Source organism: Centruroides vittatus, unplaced genomic scaffold (assembly GCF_030686945.1).
Source record: "Centruroides vittatus isolate TY-2023 unplaced genomic scaffold, ASM3068694v2 contig_1776, whole genome shotgun sequence".
Classification (NCBI taxonomy): Eukaryota; Metazoa; Arthropoda; class Arachnida; order Scorpiones; family Buthidae; genus Centruroides; species Centruroides vittatus.
The window spans coordinates 1,846,955-1,869,204 of NW_027121087.1; the positions used below are offsets into that span (position 1 = coordinate 1,846,955).

Below are 22,250 nucleotides of genomic sequence, written 5' to 3' on the forward strand. Positions count from 1 at the left end.
AAGGAGAAGTATTTATCGAATGAAGAACGACGTCAATTCAGAAAAAAATAAAACGTATAAAAGTCATTAAGATCTACGTACTTGCAGCATTATTTATACCATACTTTATAAACGTATCAAATACTTACTGGAGATTGCTGATGGTACCCGCTTCGCAATGGTATCGAGCTGGTACGGTTTTCCAAATACTAGCCAAAGCTACGATGGCTCCACCATCTAACACCCCAAATCCGAAAAGATGATTGAACTCTAATCCAACACCATTCATATTCCAGTGAAATCTTCCTTTACTATCGTATAAAGAATTCCTCTTTGACGTCAGAACTGTCAAATGTTGTATGTCTCTCCACGTCAAACTCGGGCTAGTGAACGTTTTTTTTAAAAATACATATATATAAATTCAATACGAATGTAAATTTATAAGGCAGAGTAGCGGAATAAGGAAAAATAATTAGATTTACTTCGCCTCTAGAGCTAATGCAAATATTCCAGCAGCTTCTGGTGCAGCAGCCGATGTTCCCGAATGTGTTCGGGTACATTTTCCATAAGGTCGGTAGTAGCCTGGAACGATGCATAATTTAAAATATTAAAATCTAGATCTTTAGACCCCCCCGATCTTTCCAGAAAATTGTCACTCACCACACCGGTATGAGGATCTTTGGCTCCATTACTAAAAGTCGAAGCTAAGGGTGGAAGAACACGACTCGTCGTAATGAGCATTTTCTCCATTGTTGATCGCCGAATTAATCGATATGGTCCACATACTAGCGGCGTAACCGTCGCAATTGCAATCGTCGTCTTCTCCGCCATCACCCGATGCCCACACGTAAATGTTACCCAAACCTTTCCTACCCTGTAACCAAGCGAGGTTATCTATATTATCGGGTGACGTTAATTAATAATATTAATTAATTACTTAACGCGTAACTACCTCGTTCACTCCACGAACTATGGCTCTCATTGTAGCATTCCTGGGACCGTCTACGGTTTTTCCATCGTCTGTAGGTCCCCAACTAGCGCTGTATATGTCTATCAAATTTGGTTCGTGTCCCATAGAATTTGCTTCAATTAAATCTGTCATGTAAGGTTGATCTAGCATTCTTATACCTGAAACATTGTAGAAATCAAAGCAAGATCAATTTCTCTGATAATGCACTTCAAAATAGGCCAGATGTTAGATCGTACCGGCAACTTTAGAATCGTAAGCAACCCCAACTCCGCAAACGTCGTTATTTTTTCGAGCTGCCACTTCACCCGCACATCTGGTACCGTGACTATTAAATAAATAAGTACAATCTAACTCCAGTATTTTAATATATATTAAAGAAATTATAGACTTGAATATTTCAAATGGTTTCCACTGACCTATTAAACCAATCGTCGGTATATCTGGGATATGGAAAAGGATCATTGCTACTAAAATCGTAACTAGCTTTGGCATTCTGCAATGTTAAAAAATGCATTATTTATCTCATGTTATGGATGATAAATCATATTTTAAGATTAATTCATCGTAGGCCTACACAGTTTAATGATGATAATTTAGCCTTATAGTTATTTATAGAGTTAACGATTTATAAACCAGTTAAAGCTTAAACCGGTTTATAAATCGTTAGAGAACCCGATTTTAATAATTTTAACACGAAATTAAAACATTTAAATGATTAATTAAACAGTAAATAAATAAATTAGATTAGTAGACCTTTATATATTCCTAACGAAGGATGAGTTACAGAATGTAAATTGATAAATTCTCATTCCCAAAGGTTTCTGAGGTTATGCAAACAAGCTTAATCCGAATAAATTATTATGGATGTTATACACATAATTATATTTACTTAAATTTTATCAATAAATCGTTTAATTTATTATGTATAGAACTATATAAAACATATTCTACGTATAGAGATTGTTAAAATAAATTATTATAGAGACTTTCCCTCTTCTAAATTAGCTCGACATAAGTATTTTCTTGGTGACATGTCGGAGGTTGTTCGTCTTTTTTTTGGAACACGATCGCTATTTATTATTTCTAATGTTCCTTTAGATTCTAACGTCATTTTTAGTGCAGCAATCTCCTTTCTTCATCATTACGCCTACACGTTTATGGTAGAATCAGACCAATTTGGTTTGATTATCAAGTTCCTTGCTGGGGAAATTTATCACAGTATATATATATATATATATATAAACTTTCATAATATATGTAATTATTTTCTCGTGTATAAAATCGAGAAAATAATTATTAGCGTAGGTTTGTTAATTTTTTCTTTTTTATTGCGAATAATTTTCTTTTTAATAAAGAAAAAAAATGAGCGTAGAAGTAATTTATTTATTTATAAATTCATATTTGAACGAAATAAATGATTTAAAATTCCATTTCTGGCAACATCTGTAAGTAACAACGAACGATGCTAGGACGAAAACAGGAAATTAACGATATTTGATACGTAAATTGTATTGATAAAATTCGATATAATTAATTATAACATTAATAAACACCAGAGAGAGAAAGTTTATAAATTAATTTCCAGATTCATTTTCGTATACTTAAATAGTACACCAAATGAATTTTCAATCGAATAATTCCGAAAATTTTCAGAATTAGTTAAATTTTAATCAGTAAAGCGACTCAAACTTAATTGGGTTTTGTAAAATATTCGAGTTGTTAAGAAAATGCATTATTCATAAACGAAACAATACCAGAAAATACAGGAAAGTAACTAAAAACAGATAAGAAAAGTAAAGTTGTTCAATCAAACTGCATCCAAGAAAAAAATTCTAAAGACACCGAAAAGTAGAAAAAGAAAGAAAAGAAAAGGAACAGGAAAAAAAAACAAAGTCATTATATGAATTTGAATTAGTCAATATCGAATTTCAGGCTATCTAAGTTAAGTCTTTCACAAACGGTGTTTTCTATCAGTTGATTTTTTCCTGTTTTTCTTTTTTCTTTCCTAAGTTAACGACCAGACAACAGTTGTAATTTCTGGAAGCATTTACCAGAAAATTAGAACTCTGTCTGTTGGAGATTAGTTATCGAAAGACGAACGAGTTGGTATGAACCAGAGGAAATGAGATTAACGTCCTCGGCTTGACGTCTGAGCAGAAACAAGATTAGTGATAAATCCTCTGCACAACCTTATTTGAATACCAATAGCACGAAAACATTGCTGCGCCAGTTTCTTTTGTATAACTTATCGAAAGCCGATATAAAGAACAGTTTGCCTATATATAAATAAGTATATTTATATAGGTGTAAAACCAACGAATTTTATTTATTTTCCACGTCACTCGGTTTGGAAAAAATTCTCTGAAGATTACGGGAGACTCCTGAAAAATCTATATGTCTTGTCAATGGAACTTAATGAAGGAAAGAGCCTCTGGTAATCTTGTGGATAATCTCATCACTTGTTGTCATTTAGTGCAATCAATTTGAAGCCTGGGTCAATAAAAATGCCACATACAAGAAAAAGGTAGAAATAACTTATAATTTGATTAGAAAGGTCACCTTCTGGTCGTTTTTTCTTCTCGAATTAAACAAATATTTACCAATAGAAAAGGCGTTGCCATCGTACAATTAAACGAAAATATCGATTTCCACTCTTATGTGTCCTTATTGCCGACACATTGCCATTTTCTCATAAGACTATTTGTTATTTCGCGACTCTCCGGATTATGTTTTATTGTTTGGCTTTGATATGATAGTGGCATGTTCTCACATTCGTCTAAGTGCTAAACTTAGCTAATTTGTACAATTTTTATAATAATAATAATAATAATAATAAATATAACCAAAACTTACGTAATTTTCTCTTAAATCGGGATGCATATAATCGACACCTAAATAAATATAAAATTATTTTTTTAATAAAAAACAACCTCCAGATTCAATCTGCATTTTAATGATGATAAAAATATACTTTGGTGGTAAATAATTTAATCTAAATTAGTCATTTTTTTTAATAATGCGTACCGTCATCCATAATAGCTGTTGTGACATTCTTCCCTGTGTATCCTTGAGCCCAAGCAGCTTCCACATTCAGATCTAATTTAGGTTTACCTCCATTTTGTCCGACATTTTTCTAATAAAATCGAAGGGAAAGCAAGAAATAATCTAGATTTATAACAAGGAAACAATATAAAATTCGAAAAAAAATTGTATTTATGTATTGAAATTTACATCAGATCACAGTAACATATTTCTTCTATTCATGAAAAAAAACGATGAATTTATTTATCCTTCTTCGCAAAAATGCATTATTTATAACTATATGCAATCTGGACGTTTGATATATTATTTGATATATTATATTGCAATTCACTTACCGTTATACTAGAGGATAATATTATTATAATATATTTGAAGTTTAAAGTGTTATAATCGTTTGTATCTGGAGTTCTTTAAATACTTTAAAGCGTGATTAACAACAAACAAACTGAAGAAAGTTAAATATTTTTATGAAAGATTCATTTTTTTTTCCTTCTTTCTTTCCCTTTCAAAGCGGATACTCCTCAATTTACTTACTCGGGACATTTACTGAAAAGTCGCTAGGAAAGCACTTTTAGTCAATATTCCAACCTCGGTTGTCATGACAACGGTGACCTGTCCCTCACTGGTGGCACAGTATATTGTAAAAGATCGATGAAACGAAGCAATAAAGCTTTAGATATGTTCAAACACCATCAGAAAATCGAAATAATATTCCATTATAGAATAATACGGAATTGTTTCTAGCTTAGAATATTGAAGACGTACAATAATATAATGCGTATAAGTTATACATTAATCGAAGGAGGATGGAGAGCAATAACTGAAGTAATAAATTATAACAGGTTACTAAGAAATTCTATAAGAAGAATTGTCTTCCTTTGATATATATATTTTTTTTAATTAAATTTTTATAAATCAGCTTTGCCAGAATAAATTAAATATTCTCTCCAATTTGTAATACTGTATTACGTGTTGAATTAGTACAGAAATTAGATTAGGATTTATTCTTTCAGTTTTTCGGATGAAAATTAGATTTTCCTTGTTGCAAATGGATTTTCATGATTTTGACTGTCTTCTAATCAAAATAGCTTATTATATTAAGGTATAATAATTACTATTTTTTAATACTTATTATTTTCTTGTCACTTATTCGAATATTTCATTTAAATTTAATAAAAAAATTCATATTTTATTTTAAAAAAACACTTTTTTAAAATTTTATTAACAGTTATAAAATGGCAAAATCTTAAGGTTAGAGACGAGTTTTATAAAAAATTGTAAATGATGATAACGAGTAAAAATCTTCATTAAGTCCGACCCCACTCGAGATACGACAAGCGACCTCCCTCTATCCCCCTCCCTATTCACCTTTAACCACGAAAATTTCGTAGCATCCATTACCCTAATATCCATAAATTTCCCTGAAAAATTTCAGAAATTTTCGACAAAAGGCGCACGAGTTATTAAGCTTGAAGTGGGTGAACAAAAATCGTACTCCAGACAAACGAATATCCCTACATACAGAAAAAAATCCCCAAATTTTTTTTTTGTTTTTGAATTTTCCGACGTTTCAATGTCTCCGAATCCGAAAATGTAAAAACCTTGGGGAGGGGGGTGGTCATTTTTTGAGCGATCGCCATACTTCCCCTCTGTTATACATTACAGAAATAGCGAATTTCTGGATGAATTTGACTTAAAAAATGATAAATTTTGAAATGTTCATTTTCCCTAAACTCAATATTTACTTTTAATAATCTCACTCGGAATTTATTTTTGCAAGTTGATTAAAAACTAAAATTAATTTCCATATAAATTTAATTTGTTTTAATTAATCAAATACATTTTTTTAAGCTAGAGAATAATTTTAAACTATTAATAATAGTTAATTATTTAAAGTATTTATAAATATATAACTATAAAAGCGTGCTTTATATGTAAAAAAATTCAATATATTTATAAATTAATTTAAATAGTAAATATTTAATTGACATACAAAATTACTTTATTCTTTAATTTAAAAATAAATCTGTTTATTATACATATATTTTAATTAAATCGGTAAAAAATGAGATTTATATAAACGTAATTAAATTGTTTTTATACATAAAATTTTATTAAAATCGTTAAATGAATTAATTTTATACTTAAAAGTTTATTTAATTAATTTCTATATGCACGAATTTTAATTATTCTCAGAAGAATGATTTTTATAAGGTAAAACTTTTATCATAATTTATTTATTTGATAATTAATTATAACGATAAACTTTATATTTAATTATAGGACTTATCGTTTTATATTTTAATAGAATTATAATAATATATTGTTATCTGTTAAAGACGATATTACTGTTATGGCAACGGTTTAAAGTATTTTTCTCTCGTTTTAAGCGCAGTAAATTCAGTTTATAAACTATATAATCGATTCTTTTAGATCAGAAAACTTATTTTAAAATTATTTCTAAAATTTATTTTGTAAATAAAATGCTTAAAAACAATTTAAAACACTTTAAAAACCATTAGGGACTTCGACGAGAGACTATCAATTTTAATAATTAGTAATTATAAAATAGAATTTTTATTAAATATTTAAAAAATAGTTTTTTAAAATATTATTTTGATATTTAAAAATATACAATTTTTCCCACCTATTTTAATAATTACAATATTGTATTTTTTAAGTGACATATATATTATAATAAAATATAAAATTATGGATATTAAATTAGATTTATTAAAGATTTAACATTATTTTAATATCCAAGATTTGATAAAATTGACTTTAACGAGAAAAATTTTAATGTCCTGCTGTGATACGATTGTAATATAACAGAAAAGCTAGCAACGAGTTGCTTAACTTTCCCGGCAACATTTAGTTGCGTCATCTGTTATGATATTTTATTTTAAAAACTTTTTATATTTTTAAAAATTATAAAATGGGAAAAGGATTAATTTTGAGACAGGGATGGGTTTTATAAACAATTGTAAATGTTAATAACAAGTAAAATCGTCATTAAGTTCGACCCTACTGGAGATACACACGACCCTATTTATTTACCCACCCCCTCGACCTTTAACCACCAAAATTTAATAGCATCAATTCCCCTAATACACAAACCTTCCTGCCAAATTTCAGAAATTTTCGACAAAAAGCACAGGAGTTACCTATTAAACTTCAAAGAGGGTGAACAAAATCGTGTCCCTCCAACACACTAACATCCATACGTACAGAAATTACCGCCGTTTTTTTTTTTTTTTTTTTTTTTTGCATTTCTTCTCGACGTTTCAAGCTGTCCTGAGTCCAAAAATGTTAAAATCTTGGCTGCCATTTTTTTGACCCATTGTCATGTTATATATAACAGCCGGGAAAGTAATAATATGACAATATTTAAAGTATCTAACACATGCTATTAATACTCAATATAATAATTTCGTTATTTAATTTATAAAACCCATTTATTAGAGACAAGTCGAAGCATAAACGAGATAGGGCCACATTATGGTTCAATAAGTTTGGACTGTAATGAGGGGGCGTGATGGGCCCACCTACCTTACATTTAAATTATAAGACGTGTATAAAGCTCCAGAATCAATGTATAGATAAATATAATTGTAAGAGATTAGAATTATGGTGTTTTTTAGATAAAGGACAAGCGCTGAAGAATGTCGACAAGATAATTTTGGAGGACAACTCTATTCTGCGATTACACAACTGAAAGAACTTTGCTATAAAACTGTTGTGTGTGTATATATATATCTAGGAAGCAATAATATTCTTTCAGCCATACTAAGTATCATTTCGAGAGAAGAGATAAGGAAAACCGTGAAGCTTCCATTTCTCCATAAGAAAATGGTGAAAAAAAAACATTAGTTGTAAGCTTCTCGAGCTAAGTGGAGAGAGATCTGATGCTTCTAGAAAGAATTCTCTGAAGCCACTTGCAAACTATCGATTGAAATAAACCTGAACAATTTAAAAAAAAAATTCTTTTCAGAGTTGCTAAAAGTTTGTTTTAGTGTTTAATTAAATTCATTAAAATTCTCCCTAATTCACTAATTCACAAATGAAGTTTTGTTTTTATTTTGTAATTAGTATATTTTATACTTTAAATTTTTTTTTGTATTACAGACTGCTTAAAAATATTATTTTCAAATTAAAAAAAAGTAATTAACTGATTTAAGAATTAAATTTATTCTTTTAACTAAGTAAAAACCTGTCCAGAACGGAAAATTCTTCGAAACGAAGCGAATTTCTACGTTAAAAAAAAAAACACTTATTCAAAACGGAAACCTGCCAAACCGGAAAAATATTGGGTACCGTGCGATTCCGGTTTATGCAGGTTTTACCGTGTTTTAAATTAACGCGAAAAGAAATGTTTTTCTTCTACAGTCGAACCTCCAATAACGGCCATCTGTAAATGGAGACCGTTTTCTCGAGTAACGTGTAAAATAACCTGCAAACGGCGGCCACCGACGGGAACGTAATAAGTGACCGTTGTTCAGAAGTTTGAATGTAGTTATATTTTTTTAAAAATGCTGTAATGCAGCTATATTTAAGCACAATTTCGAAAGCGAATGATACGAAAAAATTAAATGCGCAACAATAAAATCCAAAAAGTATTATATAATAACTAAAGATTATAAAATCATTATTTAATAAAGTAAATGTTTCTGACAGTTAAACATTAAAGGATAAATCTTTCGTTTACTTTGAATTATTATCATTCTCCATAACAAAATTTGTTTTTCTTTTCAAGCTTGCTTCCATTATGTATTGTACTGTACATAATTGAAATCTGCTAAATGCATTTTTATTATTTATAAATGAAATATTACAAAATTCACACACATTAAAAAATGGTGGAAAGGTTAAAAGAGTTTTTAAAATCTCAATAATTAAGTTTTATAAAACGTACAAAACGCCGAAAATATTCAAATTAAGGAAGAAGACGAATGCACTTTTGCCTTGTAATGCAGGAAAATAAAAGGTTCACTATTAAAAAAAAGAAAAAAAAAGATTAAATTATAATTTTAAAAAGTTTTAAATATAAAAATATTATACAAATAATTACAAATAAACCTTGGTTTAATATATAAAGATTGCAGGAGCAGATATTTGCATTTTTTAAAAATAAATTTTCTATAAAAAAGAATTCAGCAACGAGTTGAGTAACTTTCCCGGCAAAAACATTTAAAATTGCCTGTAGCGTCATCCGTTATGATATTTTATTTTAAAACTTTTTATATTATTAATTATTATAAAATGGCAAAAAGCTCGATTTTAAGGGCAGAGACGAGTTTTATATAAAAAAAAAGTTGTAAATGCTAATAATAGTAAAATATCCATTAAATCCGATTTTATCCGCGATACGACGACACGTTACCACCTCTATCTTCTTACCTCTCGACCTTTAATCACCGAAATTTTATAGGATCGATGACCCTACTGCCTAAATTTCCCTGCAAAATTTCACAAATTTTCGACAAAAAACACGAGTTATTGATTAAGCTTGAAAGTGAGTGAACAAAATCGTGCACCCCCCCCCAATACACATCCAGAAATACAGGGAAAACACCTAATTTTTTGCATTTCTCGACATTTTAGGGTCAAAAAAGTCAAAGTCAAAAAAGTCAAAGAGTCAAAAAAAAACTTAGGGGAGGGGGGTCATTTTTGACCGATCGCTATATACAAGTTTCCTGTGTTATCCCTGTGCTATATACAACATGAGGGAAAACTTTTACTGTTTTAACAAATTATATATTCACGCATACTTAGATTAATATATAATTCATCAGCATTTTTACAGAATTATGAATTTTGTCAACCATTTTTACATAAATTCATATCAAAATATAAAAACAAAGGTTAATAATATATATTGTATACATATGTAAATGAATAAATAATGCTTTAAAGTATAAATTATTATGAATTTTTGACTAGTTTGTTGGAGGAATTTTATCAAGATAAATTCCAATTATTTTGATAAAAGTTTGTATAAATTCGAAGAATATTTAAGATTATCCTTCAAGAAAACGAAAAGTTATTTTTAAAAAGCACGTAAACAGCGAAACAATTGAAGAAAAAACTAAATAAAAATTCCGAATAATTGGATAAATGTAAACGTATTTAAAAGCCAACTTGGCTCTTATTATCTTTAAATAATTAGTTTAGCTTAAAATTGGTTCGAAAGATAATTTGATATTTTAAAACTAAATTAAGTTTTATTGTCTAGTAAGCATGTAAAGCACTAATATAAATCAATGATAAGGGCATTAGCATAATTAAAATTTTATTTAATTTAGTTTAAAATTCTAGAATTTTATCAATTAACTACATTATAAAATGAGAAAATTTCATTTAAATATGTTATTCGAAATTATTTTTGCAGATTTGCGCTCATATCTAACACGTAATATCGATCTCTTAAATGTAATTCTGTGTTCATTTTATTTTAACTAAATGATTTTTAGATTTATTCTATAAAAAATAGAATAAAAATTCAAATATTTTACTTAAATTAAAAAGTGTAGATTTATGTTAAAAATTCTTTTGAACAGAATTAACTTAATTATAATTAGTTAAAATTTGACATAAAATAAATATTTTTGTTGTTTTCTTTGTGTTTTAGATATGTCATGAACATTTAAAACTTGTTTATTTTATTTCACATTATTCATTAAATTAAATAATTAAATAAATACAGTAAAACTTGTCTGAAACGGAACCTTAATAAAAGGAAAACCTGCCTGAACGGGTAAAATTCTTCGGAACGGAGCGATTTTCCGTGTTAAAAAAAACCTATTCAAAATAGAAACCTGCCAAACCGGATAAAATATTCGATATCGTGCCAGTCCGGTTTACACAGATTTCACTGTACATTATAACCTGTGTAAACCGGACTGGCACGGTATCGAATATTTTATCCGGTTTAGCAGGTTTCTTTTTTAAAAAAAAAAAAAAAAAAAAAATCGCTGTGTTCCGAAGAATTAAACCCGTTAAGGCAGATTTCCGTTTTATTAAGGTTTAGTTTTGGACAGGTTTTACTGTATATAAATTTTAGAAAAAGAATCCTTGATATTTTAAAGTTCAATCACTGTAATGATCCTACTATTTTACCTTTTCTTTATTTCTTATAAACAAGTAGGACTATAATATTCATTCGTATATATAAATTAATAAAATAATATTGTCCTTCTTAACAGTTTCACGAATTTAATGAATCGATTTATCACTAATCTAGACTTAATTACATTTATTATTATTATTATTATTACTTTTTTTCATTTGCTACTTTAAAGCTAAAAAGAAAAATGTTCAAAGAAGCAACTAATAAATTAAGATAATTATTTTTAAATTCCGTTTTATAATTTTATTCACGAAATTTAATTAAAGATTTTAAGGATAATTAAAAATTTTAAAGTTTAAAAGTAAGGCGATTTATATATATATTTTTTTTAATTAAAAAAATACTACTATCTTAGGAATCGATTCACAATCTGAGGTTAACAGAAAAAGGTTAATTGGATAATTTGAATAAAAAAATCGTAAAATGAGACTGGGGATTATTCAAAAAATCATTATAAAATTAGATGTTTAATTTATATAGAATCTTCGGTTGTATTAATGTTAGAATTTTGAAAAACATGTTTTTGAGTTTCAATACATACACACACACACACACACACAACACTCGCGAGTGTATTGTATGCTGTATATTTTACATTGTATGCTGTATATTTTACATTGTGTATTGTAAGTTCTGTATTGTATATGGTAAGGCGATTGCATAATCATATGTCCTTTATTAGGCTGCATTTTGATAAAGATTGTAAACCTATAAATTCCCGCTTTTCTGTAATCTCGAGAACGAAGTTATATAAATGAAAATTGAGACTAGATATGGAAAGCTTAGGGGCAGGAGGCCTCGATTAACTAACTATACATAAACTTCCGGTTTAATTCAAAATTTTACCCCGAAAGGAGTTAGTTAGACGACCGGCACGACTCCGCTGCTAACAGGAAAAGTATGATGTACAGGGGCAAGCCACTACTAATTTGAGGTGGAGAGCATATATTTTAAATTAAATAAATGAAAAATATGTTTAAAAATTGCTGCCCGGCATTGTGACATTAAGTTTGTAAAAATTTATTTAGCTCCTTTCCGAAAATTTATACAGATTTAAGATTTAATAGATAAAATATAGAAATAAGAACTAAAGGAAATAAACTGAAACACAGTCAAACTTCTGAATAACGGCTACTGACTGGAACATAAAAGATGTCCGCCGTTTACAGGTGGCCGTTATTGAAGGTATGACGGTATACTAGTCAATACTTTCGTGCAGATCTATGGTTTATTTGTATTTCTTCAGCCGTGCAGAAGCTGATCAACAGTGTCATATTAAAGCATCAACATCTGAATTGAAATGTCGATTGGCTACTATAATTTAAATTGCTGTTATAGCAGCTACTGGAAACCCGTCGTAAAGCGAGCCGTACTAGTACTATTAAACTTAAGTGTTATTAATTGAGATTATATTTCTGGAAATAGCCATTTCTATTTGGTATTATGTAGTTAAAACTAACAAAAACTACTGTACTTAAATACGGAACTTCGTACAGTCGTAACTTAAAATTCATAAAAATAATGTAAACGAGCGTTGTAAAGAGTGTGGTCATAAAGCAAGATCTAGTAGTACATTTTTCTTTCTTAATGAGCAAAAATTAACGGACTGCAATTTTTAATAATAATATTTTTAATTTATTTAATTTAAAATATATGCTCTCCACCTCAAATTAGTGGCTTGCTTCTGTATATCATGCTTTTCCTCCTAGCAAGAGAGTCTTGCCGGTCATTATCTAACTCCTTTTGGGGTAAAATTTTTTGAATTGAATTCACGTGATTTCCGGTTTTCATCGGAAGTTCACATATAGTTAATTAGGGTCTACTTCCGCTAAGATTTTCATATTTGGTCTCATCCTTTTATCTATCTAACTTCGTTCTCGAGATTAAGGAAAGACAGACGGTCAGAGTCAGACAGACAGAGACGACAGTGGGAATTTATAGGTCTACAATATTTTAAAATTGCAGTCCAATAAATACTAGAAAAAATATGAAGCTGGCTTCAATTATATGATTTTATAAGTTAAAAAAGAAAATCAAAAAGTTAGAGAGATTTCAGATAAATCTTTCTTTGTTTAACTCAAATAAAACATCAATTGAACATATAAAAGCTACTATATGAGCTATTAAAAACTATAAAAAAGACTATTTTTAGCTTTATTTTCTATAATAATTGTATAGAATTCTACAGGCTTACATCTCGGTAATTTGCGAAGGTAGACAAATCTTTCTTAAAGGATTTTTTTCAACTTTTTATCAAGTAATAATTTTAAAAGGTTTATAAATAAGTATATCATTAATATTTTAATATATAAAGTATAAAATTTCTTACAATGTTTTTACTATATTAAACATTTTTTTAAACAATTTTATCAAAAAATCTTAAACTGGATTCAAATACACTCGAACCTTCAATAACGGCCACCTGTAAATGGCGGTCATTATTTTTCAGTAAGTTTTCTTTTTTTTAGATAAAAATGTGTACAAAATAACCTCCAAACAACGGCCATGTTTAAACGTTGTTCAGAGATTTCACAGCATTGAATTTCTTGTGGAAAGTATAAATATTTCAGGAAAATTCTGTGATTTTAAGTATCACGAAGATAGAAAAACATATTTATATATGTTTACAGTTTTTTTATGTATATATTAAAAATTGTTTTCTGAAACTGAATGTATTTTTAGTATAAAAATGGAACGAGAAAAACTATTTATTTATTTTATATTTTTTTGGCATTGTTTTCTCTGTACTAAAACCTTGACCCTTATAAGTTTATACCCAAACAATGTCTCGACATCATTAAATCTGCTTTAGAACTACATAAATATTACTTATAAACGAAGAGAATTTAAATGAAGATGTAAAATATCAATAAATATTAATTTAAAATAAATATTTAATATAATTTTTGGTTAATGTTACCTATGGTTCCAAAATGGCGGCTCGTCTCTGATTCCAGCAAATAGAAGAAAGGAAACAGTGGGGACGCACGTTCTAACCTAACCTATTCTAATAATTTTGTTGGTAATAATTATGGTAATTTATTAGAATAGGTTAGGTTAGAACGTGCGTCCCCACTGTTTCCTTTCTTCTATTTGCTGGAATCAGAGACGAGCCGCCATTTTGGAACCATAGGTAACATTAATCATTTTTAAAAATCTATTTTTAAATTACCCACGAGCTCCATCACATTAGCAATATTCGTTTTACTTTTCTGGTGTTATAACACAAGGGAAAGTATTGTAATCGTGTCGAATTTGATTATACAGGTGTTTTGCAAATCTCCACGTTTTGAGATTCCCCTGAACTCAAAAAATTAAAAAAAAGGGGTGAAACCCTCTGGATAATCTGTTTCGTTTAATATCTGAGGGCAGAGTAAAGATTAAGGAACGAAATTTGACACGGTAACTTGTACATAAGAGGCTATGATGCTGTTAAATTTTGGAATACGGGACTCAAGAAGGTGGGGAGATAGAAGGGGTCATGTGCAGTATCTCGTGTGGGATCGGACTTAATGAAAATTTTATAAATTATTGGTATTTAGAATATATTTTTAGAAAACCGTTAATTAAATATTTAATTATCTATTCGATTTCTTTTCAAATTTTAAATAAATAAATTTTATATTAAAATGTCTTTCGAGTATTTATCGGCTTTTAATAGTTTTAATCAAATAAATATAAATTTAAACGTTATTTTACACGTTCTAACAGCGTAAATATAAGAAGTAAATAAAATTAATATATTTATTTAAGTCTAAAACAGTTTTTTTTCGTTTTCTTGGGTATAATATAGGGTTGATGACCGAATTGTAAAGGTTGCTTCATGATAATAAAACACGATGTGGGCTGTGACAGATGTCAGCATATCACTTATAACACAATACACTTAACCACCCACAACACACTCCTGAATAAATCAACTAAGCGATTTAAAAGAGATATAACTTTTCATATTCTGAACACGAAAGTCTCTTTATTGATAAAAGCATGAAAATATTAATGCATTATTGTGGCTTTGAGAAGAGAAGAAACCACGACGTTACGCGACTCTTTCTTTAAAAAAAAATAAGTTATAGTTTTATATAAAATTCTTTTAAAATCTTCATTTTTAAATTATCTTTGGCAAAAATAAATAGAAAAAGATGTGACAAGTAAACAATTCTGCTTCAGTTTCCTTTATTCTGTTGAAATGCTTCCTTAAGCAAGAACATAACATTCACAAACACTTGTAAATATTACAAATAAATTAATTATAAATATTTCATTTTAAAATATTTTAAAAAAACAATACCTCAATGGATAAATCAACAACAGAGCTCTAACCTTTAACCTTTAGCTAATTATCATTATGTTGTTTTCATCATTAAGAAACTATAATCTACCTACCATAATAATTAATAAATATTTTAGGCAGTAATTAAATATACTCTATAAAATATTACTTCATTAGAGATTAGGAGATTATACGCCATTAATTATTTTTACATAAAATTTTATTTTCTTAGATATTTTTAAATGTATACTCACCAAATACCATTGATAAGGAAAATAAGGATCTGTAGGTTCCTGTGACAATTTCCTGTTCTCGACACCTAATCTTAACTGCTTATATCCTCTTTTAACTCTTTTAAAACCTCTTTGTTGAAGTGCTAGTTCCACCTGAAAGAAAAATCAAAATAACAAAACACATGGTTTTTTTCCCCACTATGAAATACTGAAGCTTTCTAACAGTACATTAATATTTCATGATTGAAGAGTACATTTCCTTTCAAATGTAAATAATAATATGTGAATTGTTTGTCAGGTCGATTTGACACACATTTACAATTTCAAATTTTAAAATAACTTACTCTTTAAATGAATTTCCTTTGTATGATTTTTGACATTTGAAACTGGCACTTACCTGTATACAGTTTTTTTCATTTATTCAAAATCAATATACGATTTTATTTAAAATTCATTTTATATGAAATAAATCAGAAAGAAATTAAATTTACTCTAAAACAACCTTTCATATACAAAAGTTTTTTTTTATTTAAGTTTAAATGAAATAAATTAAATTTCATGGATAAATTAATTTATTTGTAATTTTAAAATCTTTTTAAGCATTTTAAATTATCGTAAAAGGTAAAAATAACTTTTTGTCAACTTTTTTGTACTTTTAATCACTTTCAATCTTTTAAGTAATTTGATTTAATTGAAATCTTATAAAATTATTCAATTATCATTAATTGATGCGGATAGAAGTTTATTTATTTATTAGCAAATTATCTTTAAAAGCCATTTTTCCAGTTTTATTACTAATCATTTGGATGTAGTACAAGCAATTATTTACTAATTAGTTAAATTCCATGCTTAAATTATACTTTAAAAAATTTTAATTTTTTAATCGGAGGCAATTTATTTACTTCTAACTGAAAATTTATTTCACTATAAATTTTTATGATTAAAAAAACAGGGAAAAACATATATTTTTAAATAATTTTTATGACTTAAATGTTTACATTTTTCTCATTAGATAAATTTAATTTTGAATTTAAATTTTAATATGATTTTAATCAAACAATAAATCCGCGAAGAAATGACATATATTTATTTTAATCTAATTTTAAAAAAATAAATTAGGGAAATAAAACAAATGAATAAAAATGGGATAAAGAAAACATCATAAAAATTTTTATGGAATAACAAGATAAAAATTTGACTAGGATATTATCAAGTTAATGTAAGAAAACATTAAAGGTTTTAAAAAGTGAAGTAAACTGCATTACAAATATAATAATATTCTAAAATTAGACATTCTACATTGAAAACAATTTACTTTTTATTTTTTATTTGCTCTCTATTAACACAAATAATGACTTTTCTCTTTACTTGAAAGCTTTAACGTATATAAATTAGAAACTTCATTTGTTACATAACAGAATTTTGTTATAATGGATATACAGGATTTAAAAACTAATAAATAATACCATTAAATTAAACTGTACATAAAATTTTTTTAGTGAAACCAAAATGCTGTGACTAAACAAGCAACTCAATATATTTTATTATATCAACATAGTGCTTATTACTGTATAAACACCATAAAAAAAGAACATACTGTGTTTCAATTCATTGTGTTCACAAATAAAACTAGGGAGAAGACCATTCCATCATCTAAAACCAAATTCTAGTCCCCTTTGAATTCTTTTATTAGATTCAATTCCACTTCTTGTCCTATTATTCCAATAATGCCTTGGGAGATGTGTTTTTAGTTCATTTTGATTTCTGAAGTGCAGTCTGTTGATATTGGACAAGATCTTCAATATGTTCTCTTTCATAATGGAATATTTCCATTTTGTGTGTAAGAATTTAAAATTCAATATTTGTACTTTAAGAGCCTCACTTTCTTTTCACACATCTATTTATTATAATATTGATTATAGAATTAAAACAAAAATAAAGTAATAATTTATATGAAACCATGCATAAAATTATAAAATTGAATTTTACAAAATATATTTTTAATAATTTTTTAAAACTAATTTAACCTGATATATATTTAATTTATTTTTTTACTGTAAGCAAAACAAAATAGATTTGTAAATTAATTAAAATAAAAAAGATTTAATTAATTTAAAATCTGGAAACATTTTATTAGTTTTTTATATTAATGTCTTGTCTTCTAATGTTATAAGATAAACTGTAATTAATTTACAGTTGCTGTAAGAATAATATATATATATTTTTTTCTTTTGGAGTTTCAATTATCCAGGCTCCTTACACCCTGTAAATCCCTCTTCTCCTCCCAACACCTCGATTCAAGAGGGAAAAACACCAAACTTATTTTAACATCCGGCTTATTTTAAAGGCTTACTCCATTCCATTAGAAACAAAAACACTCCATTAAAAGATCAACAACTTATTAATACCATTCCTTAAGAAAATAGAAATTTATACCTAAAATCTTATTAAAAGTTGAAGAATTTTTAATTAGAAGAACTAAAGATTTCTTTTATTTTGATATAAAAACAATTTCCAATTTGTTTCCAAGTACATATAAAAAATACAGTAATTCATTTGAATAAATAATATACCTTACTAAATTCGTGTGTAACATAAGAGAAAAAATCAAGTCGATTTAACGTAAACAAGTTACAGTAAAATGTACAATTGTAAAAAAATAAAATATTCGAAATATCGCCGATTTTATTAGAAAATTGGAAAAAGATTTCACGTTTCTTGTACATTTAAAAAATTTCCCTTTTCGCATTTATTCTTGTAACGTTCTAATCTAACAGACGTAGTAACAGTAATTCATTTTGAATAATGGATATTTTATCAAACATGGATAAAACACGCTAGATTCAAAGGTCGAAAGCTCAACGGAGAGAAAGATAAGATTTATTTTTAGTACTGGTTTATCTTTTATTAAATCAAATTTATAATTACCCTTGTCTTAACCAAGATAAAAGATGAATTTTTTTATAATTAAAATAAATAAACGGTACTTTAAATTCCATATATTAACTTTACGCTAGTTTTACTTTGTGGAGAAGTAACAATCTATTACTATTATTCCTGTAAAAAGTTTTTACGTGAATATTTAAAGAATATTTCTGATTATTTTTAAACTTAAAGGAGAAATAAAATAACAAAAAAATCATAAATTGATATATATATATTGTGACAGGAATAACGATCGATACTTTAGGAAAGGTTGACGTTTCTCAAATTGACTAGTACATATATAAAATGCGATTATCTTCCATATTTTATCTCCGAGTGCTTAAAATACGATAACATGTTGTAAAATTCGGATATAACGTTTTAATTATCGTTTTACTGGGGGTTCTATTTTGTTAGGTGAAATCATCAAAGATAAAATAATTAATAATTAAAACGAATTTTTATTAAATTAAGAACTGTATACGTAGAGAGAAATATCAAAAATTTACTGTTATTTTACATTTAAATCAATAATTTTTGCAGATGTTAATGTATAAACATCAAAGAAACTCACGCGATAACATCAACAGTTATATAAAGTCTTTAATTTTTCATGCGTAAATTTTAAAGTAAATGTATTTAATTTTATATCAAATAACATTTTATTGTATCAAAAATAATTTTTCTTGCGTAATTTCTTATTTTAATTGAAATTATATAATTTTTTATTGTCTTGTTGCCTTTAGGCAGAGGCTTTAACTAATGAAAGATAATGAGAATTAATTTCTAGGTAAGTTTTACTTTTATATTTTAGTTAATAACTAGACTCGAGGTGATTTTATTTATACCATAATTACGTAGATAAGTTATAAAACAAATATATTACTCCTTTTATTATAAATAATGATTACTAATACCTGCAAAAATATGAATATTTGATGGAATAATTCTCTAAAGCATCTATCATATCGATTATTCATGTAATTTATCTTATTAAATTCAAATATTTAGAATATTTTTAATTGTTAAAAATTTATTTTCTTAAATGAAATCCTTTTAAAAAAAGATTTTACAGTGGAATAGCTTTAAAAATATTTCACTTCAGAAGAATATTTTGTATGAGATTTTTACTTCACCGAGTAAATATTTTAAATTTATTAATCTCTCTCTTATGTTATAAAATTTAATATAATGTATATTTATTAAATTTTTATCACAATATTTATTTTTTTTTATTATATAATAATAATTCATGAAGTAATAATGCCACGAAGAAAGTAAAGTGTTGTTGTTCGTGTCAACGATAATGAATGAAACAATGAAATAATTTTTGGAATAACCACAAAAAATAAATGAGAAAATGCGATAAATTTTTATAGCGATAAAATGCGACTAACATTTCTTAAAATTACAATAATTCCAGGCGGAAATAATGCAAATATTTACATCAAAATGCTTACATGCATGGAATTTATTTCTGTTAATTAAAGTATTTGCATTATGAAATGTTTACTAAGATCGAAATCATTGTTATATTTGTAATACAAATGAGACATTATTTAAATAATAATAATTGTTACACTACAAATAAAATGTACAGTAGATATTTAAATACATTTATAACTGAATAAAGCGATATAATGATTCATCTATATCCTCTCAAAATGTGACTTTTCTAGCTTCTTTCCTGTTTTTAACTTCAGTACAATAATATTTAAAAATTACGATTTATGATTTTCCTCGGTTTCAGGTCAGCATCCTCCAACTAGTAGATCGCGAACGACCTGATAGTCGGAAGATGTTGCACGAGATTGCCTGCAATCATCTTTAATCGTTAATTGAGAATTTATAACGTAAATATAGCGTATATAATTGTGAATTTTAGTTTAATATTGATATTAAAATGAATAAAACCCAATTAGAAACTAATTTTTTTCATATCAGATATGAAAAGTGCGGTTTTTCAGATGTTTAGTATTACATTTGAAGGCATATAACTAGCCTAAAGGTTTAAAGTATATAAGAAACTTGGAAGATTGAATCAGAAATCGGATAAATTACAGTAACTATTGAATCATTGGGGAATTTGCAAATTAGAATAACAAACAATTCTTAAAGGGTACGACTAATCTATGTAAATGACTTCATCTCGTGTATAGCATATAAGCCTATATGCATAATGAATCATTTAAATAAAATTTCATTACATAATGGAAGAATAAAATTAATTTTGTGAAGATTTTTCTAAACCTTTTCTCCTCTTATCTGAAACTTATATAACGGAAAATTGCTCCTTAATTACCAATAATTAATTTTAAATTAAATTCTAAAACGTTTTGCATTAATTTAAATTAATTAAACTTCATCGAACTATGTATTATATATATATTAATTTAATAAGATTCTCCTATTACTTTTTAACTGATGATCTAATAAATTTACATTTTCATTATTTCTAAAATCTTTATAAAAATAAGTTAAGGTTGTTTAATATTAAACATTTAATTATATAAAAGTTTTATATTCTGTTTATTTGTGTGTAGTTCAAGTAAGGATTGTATTTTACTTGTCACATTTATAAAAAAAATATCCAGTAACTAGTTACGTAACTTTCCCGGCAAAACAGTTAAAATTGTTTGCGGCGCCATCTTTACAAGATTTTATTAAAAACACTTTTTATATATTATTAATTATTATAAAATGGCAAAATCTTAAGGTTAGAGACGAATTTTATAAAAAATTGTAGATGATGATAACGAGTAAAATCTTCATTAAGTCCGACCCTTTTCGAGATACGACACGCGACCCTCTCTATCTCTTTACCCTCTCGACCTTTAACCACCAAAATTTCACAGCATCAATGACTCTAATATCCAAATCTCTCTGCAAAATTTCAGAAATTTTCGACAAAAGACAGAGGAGTTATTAAGGTGCAAAGTGGGTAAACAAAATCGTGCCTCCCACACAACACACTAGCATGCATTCATACAGGAAAAACAATCCAACAATTTTTTTGCATTTCTGAATGTTTCAAGATGTCCCGAGTCCAAAAATGTAAACATCTTGTGGGTCATTTTTCGACCGATTGCCATACTTTCCCTCTGTTATTTATAACAGCCGGGGAAAGTAAATGGTAAAATATTAATACGAAGAAAGAAACTTTAATAATTTTTATTTTTTAAATTTAATTTGTTAGATATTTTATTTAAAAAATATCAAAACGAAAAAGATTTGCAGAAAAACCGAGTTGGAAAAAAATCAAAGATAAAAATAGCATTTGAAACCCTTTATTAAACTCGGTGGAGAGAGATTTATCAAAACTTTATTTTACAGTTTTAATTTAATTAAAATTTAAATCTTTTTAAATAGGATTAAAGTATTTAAAATTAGAAACATTGTTTTCTTTAAATTAAATGCCAACCACTTCTAACAGTTGTAATAATATATTCTATTAGGTGTCAAATTATTATATTCTCGTATATTTTCCCTTTAAAATAAAAAGAAAATATTAGGGCGAATATTTCTTCTAATATATATTTTTAAGCTGATGCTAGATTAAATGGAATTTTTCCTATTTCTTTACTCTAAAAATAACCCGAATACTTCAACTATACCTTACAGAAGAGAATCTCTTCTGATATAACTCCATGTTTACGAAATATCTTTTAAAAAATACACTAAACAAAGTCGAACAATAACTAC

The 22,250-nt window shown here is 27.0% G+C and overlaps 1 protein-coding gene across 1 annotated transcript in view; it reads right to left on the reverse strand.

Moving 5' to 3' along the window:
• Positions 1-22,250, reverse strand: part of LOC136969304 (neuroendocrine convertase 2-like) — a 33,892-nt gene that overhangs the window by 2,706 nt on the left and 8,936 nt on the right. Inside the window, 11 exon segments of the mRNA XM_067263421.1 lie at positions 129-362; positions 462-549; positions 552-561; positions 640-687; positions 689-853; positions 932-1,107; positions 1,186-1,274; positions 1,366-1,442; positions 3,803-3,840; positions 3,974-4,082; positions 15,645-15,776. Of these exon segments, the coding sequence (XP_067119522.1) occupies positions 129-362; positions 462-549; positions 552-561; positions 640-687; positions 689-853; positions 932-1,107; positions 1,186-1,274; positions 1,366-1,442; positions 3,803-3,840; positions 3,974-4,082; positions 15,645-15,776 (1,166 nt within the window).